At 35.1% G+C, this 20892-nt stretch overlaps 6 protein-coding genes across 6 annotated transcripts; 3 read left to right on the top strand and 3 right to left on the bottom strand.

The window, feature by feature from the left end:
• Positions 1-1081: 1081 nt before the first annotated feature.
• On the bottom strand, positions 1082-1751 carry RO3G_16092 (uncharacterized protein; the record flags this gene model as incomplete). The annotated part of the gene is made up of 2 exons (XM_067670676.1): positions 1082-1672; positions 1719-1751. 2 exons carry the CDS (start codon positions 1749-1751, stop codon positions 1082-1084), a joined length of 624 nt encoding a protein of 207 aa, XP_067526777.1.
• Positions 1752-4869: 3118 nt separating this feature from the next.
• On the bottom strand, positions 4870-6120 carry RO3G_16091 (uncharacterized protein; the record flags this gene model as incomplete). The annotated part of the gene is made up of 6 exons (XM_067670675.1): positions 4870-4967; positions 5115-5154; positions 5229-5570; positions 5707-5851; positions 5903-6003; positions 6070-6120. The coding sequence occupies 6 exons, from the start codon at positions 6118-6120 to the stop codon at positions 4870-4872; spliced, it is 777 nt and encodes a 258-aa protein (XP_067526776.1).
• Positions 6121-7526: 1406 nt separating this feature from the next.
• On the top strand, positions 7527-7897 carry RO3G_16090 (uncharacterized protein; the record flags this gene model as incomplete). The annotated part of the gene is made up of 3 exons (XM_067670674.1): positions 7527-7600; positions 7661-7705; positions 7747-7897. 3 exons carry the CDS (start codon positions 7527-7529, stop codon positions 7895-7897), a joined length of 270 nt encoding a protein of 89 aa, XP_067526775.1.
• Positions 7898-11987: 4090 nt separating this feature from the next.
• RO3G_16089 (uncharacterized protein) lies at positions 11988-12845 on the top strand (the record flags this gene model as incomplete). Its single annotated transcript, XM_067670673.1, has 2 exons — positions 11988-12342; positions 12403-12845. The coding sequence occupies 2 exons, from the start codon at positions 11988-11990 to the stop codon at positions 12843-12845; spliced, it is 798 nt and encodes a 265-aa protein (XP_067526774.1).
• Positions 12846-15262: 2417 nt separating this feature from the next.
• On the top strand, positions 15263-17988 carry RO3G_16088 (uncharacterized protein; the record flags this gene model as incomplete). The annotated part of the gene is made up of 5 exons (XM_067670672.1): positions 15263-15616; positions 15809-16027; positions 16097-17486; positions 17539-17915; positions 17974-17988. The coding sequence occupies 5 exons, from the start codon at positions 15263-15265 to the stop codon at positions 17986-17988; spliced, it is 2355 nt and encodes a 784-aa protein (XP_067526773.1).
• A 367-nt stretch (positions 17989-18355) lies between these two features.
• RO3G_16087 (uncharacterized protein) lies at positions 18356-19772 on the bottom strand (the record flags this gene model as incomplete). Its single annotated transcript, XM_067670671.1, has 2 exons — positions 18356-19635; positions 19700-19772. 2 exons carry the CDS (start codon positions 19770-19772, stop codon positions 18356-18358), a joined length of 1353 nt encoding a protein of 450 aa, XP_067526772.1.
• Positions 19773-20892: the final 1120 nt, after the last annotated feature.

Below are 20892 nucleotides of genomic sequence, written 5' to 3'. Positions count from 1 at the left end.
AAAAAAAATAAAAAAAAAAAAAGTTCTTTTATATCTCTTTTCAATGTTGTTTATCGAATGGATAAGATTGATAGAGTTTTGTTTGGTTCCACAGATATTAAATTGGAACCCAGTTCCTATATTCTGGAACCCTATACTCCCTACCAAAAAAAAGAGAAAAAAAAAAAAAAAAAAAAAAAAAAGCGAGAGAGTACAGGATGAAGGTTACTATAAACGCAATTTAATGTAGCCTAAGAGATGAGGGTTGAACGAATGAGAAGAAAGATTGAATTATGATACGACATTTACCCACCGTATTTTGCTTTTTTCCCGCTTTTTTTCCATTGAGCAACAATAACAAGGGAAAAAGATCGATGAACGCATGATCCCTTATCGTTTCTCCCAAAAATAAAGTAGTTACACATACACACAAGCCATTTAGATAGACTATGAAACACACACGCCCTTGCGCATTCTTTCCGATAAATTATCTGTTGATTTCTAGATTTAGAATTTATTTTCTTGACAAATTGTTACAAGTTGTACGAAACATGTTGAGAAGTACAACTTGTATAACTCAAAAGAACAAAGAAGAAGAAGAAAACAAGAAAAAAAACTAAACTTTATTGTTGTCTTTATCATCCCACATTTGTTTCTTCTTTAAATACATGTCAAATTATTCAACCCATTGGATTCTGTGTGTTTATTGACGTCACTTGTTTAAAAAAGACAATAAGCTTTCTCTCTCTCTCTCTTTCTCGGTCAAGAAGAAAAGAGAGTTTGAACGGGATATTCCCGTATCTGATCTTGATCCGATATGTCCGCACGTCTTGACTCCTTTTTTAGGCAACTCCCCCTCCTTTTCTTCTCCTCCTTTGGATAAGTAGGAAAGGATATCAACAAAGTTTATCATTCAACAAGTCATGATGACACATTCGATAAACATTTGGGGTTAAAAGAGAGCAGTTGAAACAAAAAAGGTGGATGATTCCGGTCAATGATATAATCCTTTTATTTATATTAGACGCCACTTTGAACAGGTTTATTTTATTATTTGACAGTTTAAAATGAATTTAATTTCTACAAGTTTACAAGCACACATTTATACATTTCGTTTGATTGATCTCAACTTTTTGCTTGGTGTCAATTTATCCTCCTTTGGTTTCCTTTTCATCATCTTTCCCTTCTTTCTTTCTTCACTGTCATTCAATAAAGTAGGTAATAAACGTCTTCGGGCATTTATAAACCAGTTACTGATCTGATTGAGTGAAAGTTCAGTTCTTTTTACGAGTTCCTTCTTTTCTTCTTCGGTTGGGTAAGGATGTTTCAGATGATCCTTTAACCATCCTTTCAACACAGCCGTCACATCCTTTGGTAAGTTCCCTCTTCTCTTCTTTTTCTTTACGATCACTTCTTCTTCTTCTTCTTCAGATACAATCATTATTTCTTCTTCAATTCTATATTTTCTTTTTATTGTTGTCGTATTTGAGGATGAACTGTGATCGGATAAAGAAGGTGAAGTAATAGGTGTCTGTGGTGGAGAAGAATAACGTGTGCTAAGAATAATATTACTCCAAAATTGACCATTTGATTTCAACATGGCATTCACTTGAGTCTTTTTTAGTTCAATCAACTGATAATCACTACTGCTTGAAGTCTCATGAAATAAGATGACAGGACTAAACATACGAAACTATAATTATCATTTAGAATCATCCATTTCTTATCTATCAACTTACATTTGTATCTATCCTTGTTGATGAATAAGGCATCTTGTAAAGAAAAAGAAAAAGAAAAGAACAAAATGATTGTCTATTTTAAATATTCATAAAAAAAAAGGGGATCAACTGAATGACAGATGATGATCGACGCATAAATAAACGAATTTATATAAACAAATACAAATAAAACTTGGTTGCTTTTTTAATTTTAATCTTGAATTTTTAGGAGATGATAAGGAGTGAGAAAGAGGTTGGTTGTAAACAATGATTTACTTTAGGAGAACTAAAAGGAGAACAAGTAATAAAAGGAGGCTTTGTAAAACAAAAGAAAAAAAAAGGAGAAGAGAGGCAAAACGATTTATTTTGACATTTAAAACCAGATAAATTAAGCAACAAGTGGCAAAAAAAAAAAAAAAAAAAAAAAAATTGTGTGTTATATCATCTATAATAAATCAGGATTGATTGACACTATTTTTTTTTTTTTTTATATTTTGTTCATCTTTTAATCTTTCATCTGTCATTTAGATCATCATTCATAAAGCCTTTTTCTATTTCAATCCATCTTCCCTTCTAAGCACTGTCTAAACAAATCATTCATTTCGATTCATAAAATGAAACCCAAAATAAAAAAGGGCTACTATCACTCATCCTATCTGACTCAAGCCTGAGATTCCATCTCTTTCAATGGACTGCATCAGTCACTGTCTCATGCATTCCTATCTACGTCACTCTGTTTATACCCTACCCAAGCTGTGTCTTGAAGTCAGTTGGAAAAAGACCTGTGACATCTTGGGATCATTGAAAACCCAAGGGCATACAACAGACTGTGATAACCACTGCAAGTCAACTAAAAAGGGATATTTGTCCCTTTGGTTCCAATGTGAATGGCGTGCTTTTATAATGAGCCCCCCCTCCCCATCGTCTGATGATTGAACAATAGTATCGACATGCCCTTTATTCATTCGCTTTTTATGATTCGTTTTTGTAATCCTACAACTCTTTCTAATGAACCCCATTCAACAAAATCACAACCATCACCTTATGCTTCACGCGACTTTCAACACACAGCCAGTGTGTCTTGCATTGAATAAGCTAACGAAACCAATCTAGATTCTATCTGTCAACAATGCAAAAAGTCGTTGAAGTTTCGTGATACCTTCTTGTTTCTAGTGTTTTTTTTTTCGATTTTGATATTCTTGGTCAGTCCTCTGTATTTCGTTTGCTGTCAATAGTAATTCTGTACAAGACCTGTACACTGTCACTCAGCCATGTTATGCTTTCTGAACATCTTGAATACTTTTTTGTATTGGTATATTTTTAAACAAGAACGTCTTCTCTCTACGCAAAAGAGACGGATACTCCTGTCCATTGGTTTTGTTTGAATAGGTTACACTGAATTCTACGTCACGACCAAAGCTTTTAATTCAGTCATTATTGAACTGATAAGAAAACAACGAGAATGAAGCTTCTACGCCTTTTTTTTTTTTTTTTTTTTTTGCTATTAAAAGTTATTGTTAATAAAGTCAATTGGCTATCTTTACAAAGTATGACAAGAACACAGTGAACTTTATCATTCTTTTCAGAAATAGGAAAAGAAGGATGGGAAGTATACCATAGATCTTTTCAAACTGACTTTCAACAGCTATTTTTTTTTTTTCTAAATCAGACAGAAACCCTCACTTTCTCACAGCTGATCTTGTTAACCTAAAGAGCATGAATTGTTTTAAAACCAAGAAGGATCGAGCATATTTATTGTTAAAGACGTGCTTAAAGCTTTATTTTTAATTATATATAAAATAACTATTTTGATGATAAACAACTTTTATCATCAACATATGATCGTAATTTACTCTCTTTTATGTTTCTATTGCCTATTGAAAGCCATGCTTTGTATACACATTACTAAAAAAAAAAAAAAAAAAAAAAAAGGCTTTAGACCAATCTATTCTAAGCTTGCTACTGTATTCATATTATCATGATAAAATAGAAAAGAAGATTGAAGTCTATTGATAGGCAGAGAAAGACATTCATCAGTATTGAATTCGGTAAAGATCCATATTTCATTCATACATAAATAAAAGTTAAGCCATCTAATCTAACGCGAGTAATCCTCTTTTGCACAGCTTTTATATTCAAGCCCTCATTTCATCGTCATTTGCTCATTTGTCGATAGGATGCTCCTTTTTCAATATTAAAAATCAATAAGATAGGATAAAAGATGGCCCTGAAATCTTTTCAGTGATAATATCCGTTTTGATGAAATAGATAATGTGCTGCAAAAGAGTATCTTTGCCATCTCTCCTAGGTAAATACATCATTTTCGAAATTTGATTGCATACATTCAGAAAACAATCGCACAGTTGAAATTTCCATTGTGCACAAATAAAATCCTTAAAGTTGCTGGTTTACTTCACTCACCTTCGCACATCAAAGATAATATGACTGTAAAACCATGCGATCATTTTACAAAGGCTCTTTATTCAAACAGGCTTTGAAACTTAGATCCGAATAGCGGTAGAGCTCTTTAAGATCCTCAAAATAAACACTGTTACAGGCTTCAGCGGTTCTTGAGTTCAGTGTCTCCTCTTTTCAAAAGCCTTTCTCTTTTGATCTTACTTTCAACCACAGACCAGAACTATTCCATCAGATTGAGCTCAGAGGGTTCACCCATCTTGCCTAAACTTTTTCGGTTACAGGACTTTCCATATTCTTATAATGCTCAAAAAAAAAAGAAACAACTAAAAAGCATTCTGTTGTAGGGTAGTTTCATCCAAAGGTAAAAATATAGACCTTTTTTGTCTATCAAAGCCAAGTATTTATTATTTATATCGCGTTTCTATAAGCGCCAGTTCATTCATGAACAAACACGGTTTCGCTTTGTTATATGCTTTTGTGGCAGCCAAGTCTATGCTGTAGGGCTTTGTAAGGCATGGATGTTGGTTTTTATTAACGCTCTCCGTAGACTGGACAGACGCTCTAAGCTGAGACGCAACTGAATGGAAAAAAAAAGCAAACTTGTTTGATCTGCAAGCAAGATGTTTATCGAGAGCGTGTTGCCTTGACGCTGTTTTTTGTTTAAACGTATAGATAAACAGGCTGATTCATGCCAACTAATGATAAGTTAAACGTTGAAAATTTGAATGAAAAAGAAAAAGAAAGCACAATTGATTTACAAGAAACTCCCAATAATATAGTAATGAGGATCTTTATGGATACTACAGGAAAAAATGTAGTCACTATCTTCAAATTGGATTTCATTTTCAACATCTGTTGAAGCATCGTCATCGCTTGCGTCCCATTCAACCGCAGAAAAGTAAACACTACATGCTTCCGATTTTTTTTTTTTTTTTTTTTTTTTTTTTTTTTTTTTTTGCTTCCTCTCATTTTTTATCAATTCGATTTTATCATGTGTACCTTTTGAGAAGTTGTTATAGACATCATCAATATTAGTGATCTAAACAACGTAAAAAAGTAAAAGGTATTAGCAAGTCCATTACAGAGTTTCGACTTTGTGCTCTATCAACTTACGTCAATCAACAGAAAACCAGTCATAATGTCGCTAATAGCGCCTTCCTTTATTTGTTTTATTGTTTTGGGGTAATTGAAGGTGTAAATATCTTGTAAAACGTAAAGGCTTTTATCGACAAGGTTCAAGCAACTAATGTGGCAGTTCATACCCATGATTTGAACAATTAGAAGTTTGATGTTTGGGAGTTCTTTTGGGGTAAGGCTGTGTAAAGAAGATATAATCGCATTTAAATGTTGTTTAGCCGAAAGTGCAAGCTTTAAGGTATCTTGGTAGTATTTTCCTCGATTACTACGGGAGACAGAAGCAACCTCACCGTTTACAACATCAAATTCTGCTTCATCCTTTTCCGATATCAATCTGATGTCAAGTTTGAAAGCTAACTTTGACTCTTTGCAGCTTGAGGATATGGTGTCCCCCCCCCCTGGAGAAATGAAGTGGAATCAACTTCGAGGTTACTAGGTTTTCTATTCAATTTACTTGCCATTGCAGAAACACGTTTTGCTTTTGGCCAAAGTAATACTCGAAAAGATTGCCCCAAAACCGTATGAGTAGTGACTGTTCCGAGCATTTCTTTAAAATTTTGTCGTTTAGACAAGAGGGATTGTAGGCGCAAGCGTACAAACTAAACAAAATGTTAATACTTTACACTTTAGTTCGAGTTTGTTTACCTTACATATGCACACAAATTTTCTTCAAAATCACTTGTTGTTTGCCATTAGGTTTGAAGGTATCCAATCCTTCATATTTGTCTCTTAGTGATTTAATTCCATCATTCTAAGACAAAAGTTGAAAAATAATGTTATATGGTAAATTGATTAATTATAAAAAGAAAAGCTTTACGTTTTTAAAGTCAAAGGGGAGGGGCCAAAGAATATTCTTCACAATCGTCATGTTTGAATTTTCTTAAAAAATTCTTTATATTCGCACCACCCAACAGAGCAATTTGACTGTGTCTTTTGTCGTTTGAAATATCAATTATTGAGTTTTTGGATAGGCTTAAGGAAAAAACTCCCCCCCCCCGGATTAAAAAAGAAATAAACACATTCCTAACCAAAAACTTACTATGAAAAATATTTGTTTCTTTTACTATCGACAACGATTTCTGAACCTAATCGAGCTAAATTACTGCCTAAAGTTCCTAGGAGACCTTTTATTCTGATTTTGTCCTTAGCAGTAGTCTGATCAAAAAGGGTTTAGCATTAACCATATTTTTTGTTATATTATGTATACCTTTTTTTTTTTGTAGTTTATTAAATAAAACATATAGAAAGTCACACGTCATAATGAGTAGTATGCTTTTACTGCTGACGGTAGAGCCTAATTTTTTCAAAAACGGAGGTACAGTAGCCTCTCTATTTAAGGGTGCAACGCAAATATTTTTTATCACTAAATAGAGAATTTTTTATATGTGATAGTTTTTTGGAGCACTCTAATAATAAATTTTTTACCTTTGTAAAATAAGATCAAAGATCTGTTTGCTCTTTTGACTTATTTAATTCAGCACAAGAGTCAGCCAATCCCATTCGAATTCAGCAATGTAATTTACGATCAAGGTCGTCCAAAGGAACTTCGTACATGAGAATAGTTCTATAGGCTTCTCTCAACCGTTTTTTACACTCTACTACATCGACACGCTGCTCATCTTGCTTTGTATTATCATTTTCTTCTGTTTCATCTATGTTGCCTTCTGCCGTTTCTTCATTATTAGTCGTACTTGTTGTATAACATACTATCATCTCGCTTTCATCTGCTTCAAGATTCAACTGGCTAACGTCAGCAACTTTGTTGTCAAAGTTCCTGGGGAGATCTGAGAGCATTCCATTTATTGTTTCTGGTTTTACTTTAAGCCATGCATTAGCTAGAGAAAACATAGCTTGAGCTTGATCCATTTTGTAAACATTCGGATCATCCAACTTTTTACTGATATACAGACATAAAGCACAGTCGTACTGCTGGGCTCGGAAGCGTGCCTTAAAGTTGTCAATAATTCCTGTGTATACAAAATATTAATGAGAAAACTGTAAAACAAAAAGACAGCTTATGTAGCATTTTACCAAAAAATAATAGACTACCTGCATCAAGAGCCTGTAGCTTGCTAGTCGTGTTTGCTAGGAGAAATAACAATTTGATATTGTTGAGCGGAATTCTTGTTTTATGAAAGGACGCATTATCCAAAAGAAGAGCAATTTTTCGATTCTGTCTTCCAAAGGCAACATTTAACCTTTTCACGCATGTTGTCATCCAAGCATTAGTAGAATAATGGTATTCAATATCATGTTTTTTTTCCAATTGCAGTCATGGATAACAAATCAGCTCTTGCTTTAAAACATTTGGGGCTCTTGTCTTGTGCGATAACAATTGGTTGTCCTTTGTAAGTCCCATCTGAGTTATAGAGCAATCCAACTGTCAGACGGGTTTTAATTTTCTGTAGGTCTTCAAGCGACTCGGAACATATGATTATTCTTGGTGGTTGCTGGTAATATAAACCTGTTTCATCAAAGTTCATGATATCTACAGGATCATATGGCTCAAGAAGTTCTTCTACCTTCCTCAATTCGTTCTGAATGTTTTCAGAAGAGATGTCTGTCGAGGCACTTTCACCATGCATTGGTCTGCATTTTACTCCAATTCGCTTAAAAAGTTTGGTGAGCCATCCAGAAGAAAATGAAATTTCATTTTCAAGGATTCTATAATTCACTCAAGCAATAGGTCTTACATATCGAAGGATTGAGTCTCGGTTGATTGGCAGATTGTTATTGTTCATGTCTACAACAAACTTTACTACTTCATCATCAAGTTGAGGATAGCGTGTTGTTTTTAGATTTTTGCCATTTTTGACAACATTAACATTACTATTTAACTTTTCAGCATTTTTGAGAATGTTTGATATAATCTGTTGGGCAAGTGGTTGATCTAAATTGAATTTCTTCATAGCCCATTTACTTAATTCTGTTTAATTAAGCTGGCCAGTAGCTTTTTGATCCAAAAGCTCATTTTTTTGAGAAAGAAAGGCGTACACGTTTATTATTAGACATTTTTTCTTATAGATAGAATCTAAACAAAGAAAATAAATTTTATTATGTCATATATTTATTCTCATCAAAGTTATTTTGAGTCTACGACTCGTATATTATCCTTCCAGCAACTTTGATCAAGTCTTAAGCAAGTTTTGATTTGTTAATGTCCTTACACAATTACCAAATCTATACCAACCGACAGTGGCCTATGTGGAAACATGTTGTACAAACATGTCTATAATGTAGCTACAATACATGTTAAGTGATTTCAATTTTTTAACAGCCACAAATTTCGATTTAAGGGCATGTTCTATTTAAGGGTGGATATTCCAAAAATTTTGGAATATCCACCCTTAAATAGAGCGACTACTGTAATAATGTGGATCGGTGATAAAGGTACATTATCAAAAAATACCGCCAATGTGCTCGCCAGATGAACAGTATAACATAATAACTGAGTATGAGCAACTTCATGGATGTCTTCTGGATTGAATTCCAAATAGGGTACAAACTGAGAGAGAGCTTCTTGCCATATCGGTCATTTGTAAGGGCAGGAAATCACCAGGAGATGAATATCTTCTCTGGGAGCCTGACAAAGTTTGCAAGCACTTGAAACGTCCGGATTGAAGCGTGCTATTGTAAGTTGACAATGTAATTTGCCATAAAGAAACCGGAAACACAACGATCGAGCTTCAGGGAGCATCTTTAAGGACCAGAAGCGAACCCGATCAGCAGAAGAAAGAATAGTAATAAGATTCTCTGGATCCAAGGTAGCAATTTGATTTTGCCGGAATACTTTAGGGTTGTACAATATCCCAATCAGGAGAACGGGTGAGCCAAGAGACAAAAGGGGAGTCATCAATTTGTCCCAAGTCAGGAGAAAGATTCAGAATTAGAGCCCATGTCATGTTGTTGAGGGTAATTATGCGGTTATTAAGGTCACGCAAGAGCCAAGCTGCAAGTCTAGGGTAGTGAGGTGAGTCCGGTCGTAGCAAAGGTCGGATACGTTGCAATGAGGTGTCATAAGTAAAAAATAGTCGAGCTTGCATTTTCAAACGCTGATGTTTACGTAACCAATGATCATCAGGAATATGCGAAAAAAGAGACAACAATGGTAAACACAGCAATGTTGAAGGAGTGCATCGGACCATACTAAATCTTTTAGGTAAAAAAGAATCCATAGCCATATATAGTATGGACATGAATGAACCAGGAGAGACGGAGGATATGGAACGTAGAGGTGGAAAAAAGAAAGACAACTGGGTATCAGTACCTGAAGAGTGAAATCGACAAACGAAATTCTTCAAGTATGACTGACTACAAGATTAGGATCATCATCTTGAAACAAAAGCCGTAACCATCGAATTTGTAGACAGCAGTTTTGAGCTACCGGGTCTAGCAAACCAAGGCTTCCTGAAGTGATAGGTTGACACAACAGAGTATATCGGAAACCAGGTTTAATACCTTTAGTGATAAACTGGTACAACACTGACCGAATTTGTCTAAAGAACTGTTTGGTGAGTGAAACAACTCTCAGAGAATACCACAATTTGGATAAGATCAACGAATTAGCCAAGATCACACGCCCACGAAGAGATAAGTGCATTGAGAGTATATACCACATTGAGTCTTTACACTTTGCAATAGCTGATTCTCTATATACTTCCTTTGAGCTACAGATTGAATGACTGAAAATCCAGGATATCGTAATGGTTGGGCCATAGAGTGATTATGCCATTGAGATATTTGATATTGGGTCAATAACTGTCGTCAATGGGGGGAGGCACGTCCGTTCAAGAAGACTGCTTCAGCCTTTGAAAGATTAACTTTGGCATTGGATACTTGACCATATGCAACCAAGTGATGTTGCATTCGGAGGAAATCGGCACGAAAAGAAAGAAAGATACAAATATCATCGGCGTAGGCTAGTACATTAAGAGGTGCTGGAGGAGGGAGATCTAGTGATAAAGGCGAAAAGGAGAAACCAACGAAAGAAGCGTCTTGTAGGAAATGGCGCAGGAATGGTTCCAACGCCAAGTTGAACAGCAAAGGCGAAAGTGGATCTCCTTGACGAAGGTCGCGACCTTGATCTACTTTTTTTGTAAAGTGTCCATTAATATTAATGCAGACCCGGTTACCAAAGAAGAGCGCAATCAGTGAGTTCACCAAGGTAGGAGGGAATCCAATTTTCAGCAAAACCTTCTTAAGAAGGATGTACCCTATCGTATGCTTTCTCTTGATCTAAAAGCAGGGCTACATCGTCCCGTTTACAGCGTTGCGCGTGTTCCATGGCTATATTAAGAATGAGGCCGTTTCCAGCAATGAATCGGTTAGGCATAAATCCTGTTTGAAATCGGTTGATAAGTGTAGGAATTACTTGTCGTAGCAGGGTGTTTAGAATTCGAGTGTATATTTTTGCATCACAATCAATTAATGAAATGGGACGCCAGTTTTTTAAGCTTGTTAGGTCACCTTTTTTTTTTTTGCAAGAAGCCGTACATGCAAGCCTCGTCATGAGGGAGGAAATGTATTAGAGCATAGTGCATCATTATATACCTTTAAAGCCATATCTTGTAGCGGGAGGTAACGAAATAGCTGATATAAGAAGGAATAGTCTAAACCATCTTCCCCTGGACTGCTGACTTTATTTTCTAGGAAAGGGATCCGCAGTTTGAGTTTGTAAAAATTGTTGCTGGAGTTTATCATTTTGAGAGCGAAGACTATTAATTTCTGCTCTTGCCTATTGAAGTTCTTGTGTCAAGCGTTGGATTGTATCAAGGAGAGTTTGTAAGTCGTTTTGGCTGCTGTGAGTTGTTGGTGTGTGCGTATTGTTATTTTCTTGGAAAGATCTAGTTTGTTCCATGTCTGTCGGTGCCTGAATTTGCGATTGTTCTTGACATGGATCGTGAATAATATGCTTCATTGATGCTGCCTGAAAGCATTTGCCACAACTAACGCAGTGGAACAAGAAGTGTGGTGGGTTTGACTTGGTAGCACCATGTCGTCGGAAGTGACCTTGTTGATTACAGTTTGGGCATATTAAGCGTTTACGCTCTTTACTAAAAGTTGAGAGAAGAGAATCAACTTCCTTTGTAGACAAAGGCTGGTTTGCTGATCCCTGAAGACTATTGGAGTCTATAGGCATCGGTTGATGATAATAAATGTCGAATTGAAGTTGTAGCTGTTGTTGTTTTGTAGCGTAAAAAATTTAAGACGAGTGTTGAATTGTTTTCCAAATATAGTAAAAGTTTAGGAAAGCGGAAAAAGCAAAAATTAACACTTATAAAGAATAAAACTTGAAACGTAAATATATTTTTTTTCCATCTCCACAAAATAAAAAGAGGGTCAATTCGCCAATTGAAACGTTTCAAAGCGTTGATTTATTACCATATTTATCCTCAAGTTTTTTTTTGAAGCACGTTAATGTTATTGTAAAACTCAGTAGCTGCGGATAAACTTTTTGAAATAAAATGAACTGTTTCATGGCTTCATATTTTCATAAAGAAACTAAGTGAGTAGGCATAAATCCGCAAGAGAAAAAACTCGATGTTAAGTTGTATATTAAAACTAACTCAAGTACCGAGTGAAAGTTCTTCAATAGGAATGATTCTATTTTAAGGAGTAAAATGAAAAAAAAAAAAAATTAAAACTCCCGAATCTACATTTATACACTCACATGTCTTTATACCCTTTTTCTCTTCTCTTCATTCCCTCTTCTTTTTATTTATTTTTCGATTAAACATGCCCGTTAGAGAAGCTCGTAAATTGATTGCAGTTGACTTAGATCAAACGTTGTGCGATACCTTGCAAAATCTAGTTGAATGGCACAATGATACCTATCACACACAACTCAAGCTGACAGATTTCGACACATTAGATTTTTGGAAAATCTGGGGAGGCACAAGTGAAGAGAGCTGCAGAAAAATAAGGGAATTTTATGATTCAAGGCACTTTGATGAAATCAAACCTATCAAGGATTTTGCTTTAGAAGCACTTAAGATGCTTAAAAAGAGAGGATTTCAATTAGTTATTATCACATCAAGGCAACAATTCATAGCTGAAAAGACAAAAAAGTTCATTGACAGGCATTACCCAGGTAAGTGGTTCTCTCTTTGTGTGTGTCACTTGTCATTTTCTTACATGTGTTCTAAAAAAGGCATATTTGAAAGCATTTACTTTTGCAACTTGAATCTATCTGAAAAGGAACGACTTGAATATATCTCAAAGCCAAAATCAGTCATTTGCCAAGAGATTGGTGTGGACGTCTTGATTGATGATTCGTTTGAACACGCATTAGGATGTAGTGATATTGGTGTAGATGTCTTGTTATATGACAGACAAGGAATATACAAGTGGAATCATCAACAATTACCAAGTAACGTGCACAGAGTATTCAATTGGAAACAAGTCATGGCTCGCTTTCCGAAACCCTCAAGTCCACTCAAACACTGTATTTATTCATTTGATGACGCTGATGATCATTATTGTTACCATGATCATTCTTATTGTCAGTATGAAACTATTGAAGTAGAAGAAGAAGAATTAAGTGAAGAAGAATTGAATTATCATTACACAAAGGACAATAGCGTTTGGGTCTAGAAAAAGGTGTTGGATGTTTGTGTGTGTGTGTAAATAACTGTACAGTTTTTTAAGTTGCCTGTGTTATCACCATGGTTACAAAACAAATAAATGAAATGTTTATCTCTTTTGTTTCTAAATTATAAGCCTTACAATATGTTTCAAACAGGCTTAACGAAAAGGATCTACAAAACGCCTTCAGAGAATAAAGGGATGAAAAGCCAGATTTATCGGCATCTGCTTATTTTTCGCTTTCATTGACACATTCTTCTCTTTTGAAAAGAAAGCTGAAATGATATGAGGATCAACTTCATTTGTCTTAAGTTATGTAGAATGTAAAACAGATGAAGGTAACTTTACATTTTCTTCTGCAAGTACTTTCATTTAAAGTAATAAAAAAAAAAAAAAAAAAAAAAAAGGAGTAAGGTGGTGTGTGAATATCATTTATTTAAATTAATCATACATTTGTTTTAATTTTGGAAACAAAAAGAAAAAAAGTTAATAGAAAAGCAATCGAAGCGCTAAATAACATCCGTATTCGTAAAATCATAATTTTTGCTTTATTCTAATTGAATTCGTGTGCTAACGCAACATCATATCCTTAGAAACTAAAGCCAGGATAGAATAGCGAACCGTGGGTGGTCAAAATTTGATCTTTAGTTTCCTCTTTTTATCTGCTTACTCAATGAATCTTTGTTTAAATAATTTCACAAATTATATCAATAGTCTGTACACAAAGCTTCTTTCTTTTTCTGTGTATTTTTAGATTCTTATAAACCATTTCTATCCCGTGACGTTTGATCATGATATCATCCTTACCACGTACTTTATCGCCATATATAAATATCGTTATTTTGGTTGCACCTCCTTTCTTGAAACGATTACACCTAAATACAAAGAAGAAAAGGGAATACTTGTATTGAACTACAAGAGCGAAACTAATTCAAATAGATAGAAAAAATATCTTTTTGTTTTTATCCTCTTTTTCATGCCTCTTTTTCTATGTTTTAAAGCGATTTGAAATGCTCTGTTATGGACAATGGCACAAAATAAAGCTTTTTGTAAATAGTGTAACATCATCTATATTCAAATAAGGTCGTTTTTATTTGCATTCCTGATAGTGGTATCTAATAAATTTTGATTTATTAAAAGATTTTTAACAAGTACTGTCATTCAAGCTATCGGCCAAGAGAGAATCGTAGTCAAGAATTATAAAAAATGTAAATGGGGACATGAAAGCAGAATCGATAGCTGAAACAAAAATACTTGTCTCAGCAATAAAATATAATATTTAGTAAACATTCAAGGAAGCGATATAGGCTGGTATATATAACACGTCTGTGATAGAAGATGCTGCGAAGAAAAGAGAGTACTGCAATGGCATAAATTAGGATAAGAGGCTGTAGATATGATTAGAGCAAGTATATGTCTATTTATTGTTTGAGAAAAGAGCAAGATTGAATAGGGTCGTTTGTAGTCGCTACAATTACAGTTGCTCTAATCAACTAAATACAGTCCAGATTATTTTGCAGAAGTATAAAAGCCTATCATGCTTCATCATCAAATATCACAAATAAGCTAATATACACATTCATAACTGCACAAGTACCCTATTGGTACTAATAGTAATCTGTAAATGTAACTTTTTCACGTCTAAATCTTATGTTCTTTAACTTGAATTAAAATAAGAAAGGAAAAGCTCAACTCCACAAAGCCGCTTTATTCCATAAAGAGAACCTAAGCATAGTAAAGTTTTTCATGTTTAAATTCGTTTTAATGTCTTAAGACTTTTTAGAATTGTATACGAGAGTGGATTTTATTCATGTATTATGATCAAAACGCATTTAAATTCAGAAAAAACCACATGCATTCTTTTATAAGCTATTGTGTCTATTATGCTTACTTGGGGAATGGTTTAGATCATATATACTTTTATGCTATCACTTTATAAACCCGTGATACTAGAAATAATTTAATCAGCCAAGAGTCCAAAGTAGACCACGTACCAATAACAAGGATTGATATGAGCAGTCAAGGCCGATTATCTAAGAAGTCTTGGTTTGTCGTAGAAACACTATAGTTTATCATTATACTCTTCTTGAGTTATAATTACAATGATTGTATATGCGCGTACACACCTTATGTATATATTCAAATCATTTTAGAAACATAAAAAAGTATGAGAATTCAATCAGTCCACAGTGACAATAGGTTTCACAAATCCGGGACCAAACTCCGAAGGTGCAATTTTCTTTTCACCCGCCCTTTTTTCTGCTTCCTTTTTTTTTTTTTTTTTTTTTTTTTTTCTCTCTCTCTCTCTCTCTTTCTTTGCCTCTTTACTTTTGTTCTTTATTTTTATATCCTAAAAAAGGAGGGGTTTCACGTTCTTCTTCCTTTTTTTTTTCTCTTTTTAAAACTTATAATACCAAGCAGAAAAGATGACTTTCTCACCTGCTCTTCCAATGGAAGAAAATAACAACTTGTTCATGAATTTTTCTCCTTCAAATACCGATGAACCAACTCCGTCTCGTCCACAACAGCGAGCTTATTCTGTCACTGCCATGCCGAGTGAATTGCAAAAGTTGCGCAATCAAGAAACAGAGCAACTTCAGCAACAAGAAAAACATCGTCACAACCAACCTTGGTGGCAGTATTATTATCAACTTTATCATTATCAGCTACCACCTGGAAGAAAACCTACTGTGTTTGGACCTTATTTATTATTACAAACTTTAGGGGAAGGCGAGTTTGGTAAAGTAAAGTTTGGCATAGAAATTAAAACTGGACAAGAGGTAAGATAATAACAAAATGATAGTGATACTCTTAACGTTTGTTAATATCAGGTAGCCATCAAATTGATCAGAAAAGATAATATCGACACTTCATTACGTATGACCAAGGTTGAAAGAGAAATATCTGTGTTACGAGTAAAAACATAATTACACAATCCAAGTTTCTTTTGTTTTTCATCATTTTTTTATTAGAAACTTCATCACCCAAACATTGTAGAGTTATATGATGTGATTGAAACCGAAAAATATATTGGAATCATCTTACAATGTGCTACAGGAGGCGAGCTATTCGATTATATATTAGCTCATCGTTATCTAAAAGAAAAAGATGCCAGTCGATTATTTGCACAATTGATGAGTGGTGTACATTATATGCATCAAAAACATATTGTACACAGAGATCTTAAGCTTGTAAAGAAAAAAAAATCAAAACGCAATTTATTTTTAAAAAGAAGACGGGGCTCATTATTACCCAAATAGGAAAACTTGCTTTTGGATAGAAATAGGAATGTACTGATCACAGATTTTGGTTTCGCCAATCAGTTTTCTTCAGCTTTGGATGATTTGATGTCAACTTCTTGTGGATCTCCTTGTTATGCTGCTCCTGAACTTGTTATGAATCAAGGTGTCTACGTAGGTCCTGCGGTAGACATCTGGTCTTGTGGTGTAATATTATTTGCTATGCTTTGTGGCTACTTGCCTTATGATGATGATCCAGCAAATCCAGATAGTTACAACATCAACTTATTGTACAAATACATATTGAATACCCCATTAATATTTCCAGATTATATATCCAAAGAAGCTTGTGATTTACTTAGTCTCATGCTCGTACCAGATCCGGAAAAGAGATGTACCATGGAAACCATCATGGATCATCCGTGGTTAAGTGCCTACAGACATTTATTTGTCGATGTAAAAGATGAGAAAAATAAAAAAGAGGGAGTAACCATTGCAGCAGAGACAGATGAAACAGAAAACCATGATTTGGCTGTAGTGCCTGAAAATGAGGATACCATTGAACAAGATCAAGCGATACCTAGTACAACAACGACCACAACTACCGCAACTACTACGACTGCAGAAGAAGAATCAAAACAAGATATTATTATGGAAGAAGCAGAACCAATCACTGAATCAATAGCATCAACATCGTCTGAACTAAAACAAGAAAAAACACAAGGGACACAGTCATCAGAGACACAGCCAAAAGAACAGACAGAAGAACAGACAGAAGCACAGACAGAAAAACAACCCAAGACACAGTCAAAAGTGCAACCAGAACCGGAGCAAGGGATTCAACCACCATCGGAGATGATACCTAAAAACGAGACACCTATTCCCAAGCAAACCAAGTTATCCAAGAAGGGCACTAGCAAAGTTAGACCCAAGTCTACTGTCTCTTCTTCTACAGAAAAGGTTCTTCATTTCCTTTCTGGTCACAGTAGCACGCCTAAACCAACACGTAACACGAATGAGAAGCGTACAAGACACATGTCTTTAGCAGAAGAAAATCCTCATTCATCTATCCTACAAGCCAAATTCTTATCTAGCATGCAGCGTCGTGGTACAAGCAGCAGCCCAGCACCAAATTCTAGTGCGAGCACACCTTATAAGAGAAATCAGCCCAACCGATCAAGTGCAACTCCTCCTGTACGTCCGTCTTCAACTGGCCCACGAAGGAAGACGTTAAGCCTTTTGGTTAACTCGATGACTGACAATATCGCTCACAGACGTCAGCAACCGCAGCGTCTTTTAGAAACTCGGGCAGAAATATCACCTTCGGCCTCTGAACAGACCATGTCAGACAAAGACAAGCACCGTAGTGCTGGTAAAAAGTTTATTGACTGGTTTAAAAAGAAACCATTAAGTAAGTTTTATTACAATAACCACGCAAGGATCAAAACTAATTTTGTAAAAAGGCACAGTAAATAAACCAAACAGTCAACCTCATCATGCTCGACCGACTGCTGCCTTCAATAACAGGACAAATGATCCCAAACTTCGTACACACCATGGTGCAGTAGATCAAGAGGCACTCACCTCAAGACCACCTGCTCAAGTCTTTGTAGAGGTCAAACAAACCTTAAAATCAATGGGACTTGAGTTTAAACGAGACGGAGGTGAATATAAACTGAAATGTGTTCGACCCAAAAAGGCTCAGCATCATCCGAACCCTCCACATAACCCCAACTTGCGTATGCTATTGCGCAGATCAAGTAATACTCAGCAGCAAGAACAAACAATAGCAGAAAGGAGTATTATATATGGAGAACCTTCTGTAGATCCTGGAGATGAAGTGAGATTTAGTATCGAACTTTGCAAGTTAAAGAATCTACCTGGGATTTATATTGTAGATATGCGTCGAATGAGAGGCAACGTTTGGGCTTACAAATATCTGTATCATACTTTGATGGACGCCTTACATCTTAAACAGGACGGTTATTTAAATCAGCAAACTTCAATCGTCGAATCTGCTGTTGAAGAAGAGGAGCAAAAGATCGAGGAAAATGATAAAAATAATAGAATAAGTACAGCTAGTAGTGGTGGAAGTATGGGTGCTCTGCTAGACACTAATAAAGAGACAATCGCTACAGCTTAAGCCGCATTGACGTCAGTATATAGTACCCTTTCATATTATCTCATACACAAAAAAATAAAATCATACACTTGTTTTTTAAAATGTAGAAATACTATTTATTATACACCATATTCTTTTTTTTTGCATATCAGAACTATTTACAATTCATCACGAGTACCGTGTTTTCTCCAATATTCAATGAGTTCTTCAAAAGATTTCAGTTGAGCATTAATTTCAGCAGCTGTTTGTACTTTGGTTTGAGATAAATATTGACGAATAGTATGAATCGAATGTGCAATTGTATCCTTGGTCACGTCCTTCTTGTCATTGAATGTCTTTGAGATATAATTCTGAATCCATTCAAGATGAGCATCTGTATAACCAAGCTTTCGATAGGATTCTAATTCCTTTTGACGCCAGTAGTGACCAAATGAGTCCTTGGCATCACTGACACCTTGAGGAACTCTGGATCGTACGACTGTATCAGATTCACTAGAAGTATCAGCGGCTGAACTGGCAGCAGACGAAACAGCGCTACTAACAGAAGCAGATCGAGCCTTGAGAGGGCTCATAACAGCCTGATAAACGTTGCTACCTGTGTCCATGAGATATTGACTAGCACGCCACAACATATTTTGAGTTTTATCAGTAGTTTCGCTTGCATAGTCCATGGCAAAGATCTTGTAAGCGGTCACTTCATCTCTCAGAGAGTTAATTAATTCTTCAGCTTGACCTTCCTTAAGTTTGGCATTTTTTTCAATATCCTTTGACAGCTTACTCCACCAGTTGGCATCACCTAATTTGGAGAGATTTGAAGAGGAGCTACTGCTGGTAGAGATGGCTTGCTTCAAGGTATCAACTGTGCTTGCAATTTGATCTTTTGTCAACTCTTTGTTCTGTTCCAAACGTGTTGTAATGGTTGATTTGAGCCATGTGTGATAAGAGTCTTCTTGAAAGAGGTCAGAGGTTGAGGGGACCATTCCCAGAAGGCGTTGGTACCAACTAGGACGAGTAAAGCTGTCCTGAATATCATTAGCAAGTTCTTTAAATTGAGCTTCCGTAATGATCTTTTGTTGAACCGCCTTGTGTTGCAACCTGTCAAGTGTTTGCTTAACCTTGTCATAAGTCAAACTACCACTCAATTCCAGTTGCTTCAAGCCGTGCTGAAGATCATTGGTCAGAGCATTCACATTCTCTGTTGACAACTTGTAGCTATCTGTTAGCTTAAGTTTGGCAGCATCAATCATCCTGTTGATCATATCTGTCTTGTTGTTGATGAACGTGTTGGTGTTGGCTAAGGCTGCATGGTGATACCTCTTAGCAGTATCCAAGATACTCTCATCGTTTGCATTTTTGTCGTATACAATGTGATATTTATCGAGATAGGCTTGTGCTTGATCCTTGGTCCATTGACTGATATCCTCTACAGAGTTTGCGCCTTGAAATATACATAATGTTAGCTTTTTTCTTTTATGAAAGCAATGTACTTTTTTTGATTTTACCTCGAGCTTGTGTTTCAGTAGCAAGTAGGACAAGACATGCATAATAGGCTAAAGGAAGAGCTGTTAATTTCATAATGGCTTTTAGAAGGGTTGGATTAGACAATAATAAAAAAAGAAAGGGTTATTCTTTTAGCTTATAGCTTATATAAATTATTTCATGCAGAAAGGATTGAATGAAGTCATTATTATGAAGATTTGTGCAAATAAAACAGTCCTGTTTACTTTTTATGGAAAACTCATCTTTGGCCTTTCTTGTTTTCATTTGAAGTATAGCTTAAGATACATGTGTAACGATGATGGGAAATAGCATCAAGAGTACATCATTATAGTTTATTTCCTTTCACTGAAAAACACCCCTTCCCGTATAAATAAATGGTCCTTTCTGCGTCATTCCTATCAATCTGATCTTAGGAAACTTTTTGGCAACTGTATATTAATCATGAATACAGTGCTGCTAGTACCGATTTGTAGGTTTCCACACCTCAGTTTCTGTTTTTTTTTTTTTTTTTTTTTTTTTATTATTATTCCGTTTATGGATTTATAGTTCCCAAGTTGCGGTTTAAGTAAGCTTATCATCTCAAAGCTTAATAAATAAACTGCTTTGATATGGCTAAAAATAGATATATGTGGAAGAGGTCCAAATATAAGTTGTAATTATATCATAAAAAGAATGCCATAAAAAAATAATTATTGTATTAGTTTTTGAAAAGATGGCACTTTGATCTATTTGGAAACGAAATATAAAATATTATTTTTTTGGCATTACTTTTCTTTTAGCTTATCTGATTCTCAGCAATTGAATTCTTAGAAGCATGATGTTGGATTTGTAAATATAAGATTGACCATTATCAAGCGTCTTTCTATTCTCAATATCAACTCCACAGCTTATAGAAAGGGAGAGAGAAAAAAGAACTAAACAGGGGAATTAGGCAAGCATAAAAATCCAGCCTTCTCCAAGGAATAGACAACATTATGCCATAACGTCCCCCTCTATGAAAAGTTTATTTTAATTCATCTATGTAGACTGTGTAGGTCTTTCAAAGGGTTGCTCCCTGCATAATAAATTACTCCGGTATATTTTAGATATTTGACAAATATTTGCAAGCCCTTACTGCTCCATCATCTTCTTGAAGCCTTAGTTCAAGAATAGAAAAAACCTATGCTTATGTTGGTCATTTTTCAAAAGAATATGT

This window comes from Rhizopus delemar, genomic scaffold, assembly GCF_000149305.1.
Source record: "Rhizopus delemar RA 99-880 supercont3.18 genomic scaffold, whole genome shotgun sequence".
Taxonomy (NCBI): Eukaryota; Fungi; Mucoromycota; class Mucoromycetes; order Mucorales; family Rhizopodaceae; genus Rhizopus; species Rhizopus delemar.
The sequence above is the reverse complement of the archived record's forward strand: the minus strand, read 5'-3'. Positions and strand labels throughout refer to the sequence as shown.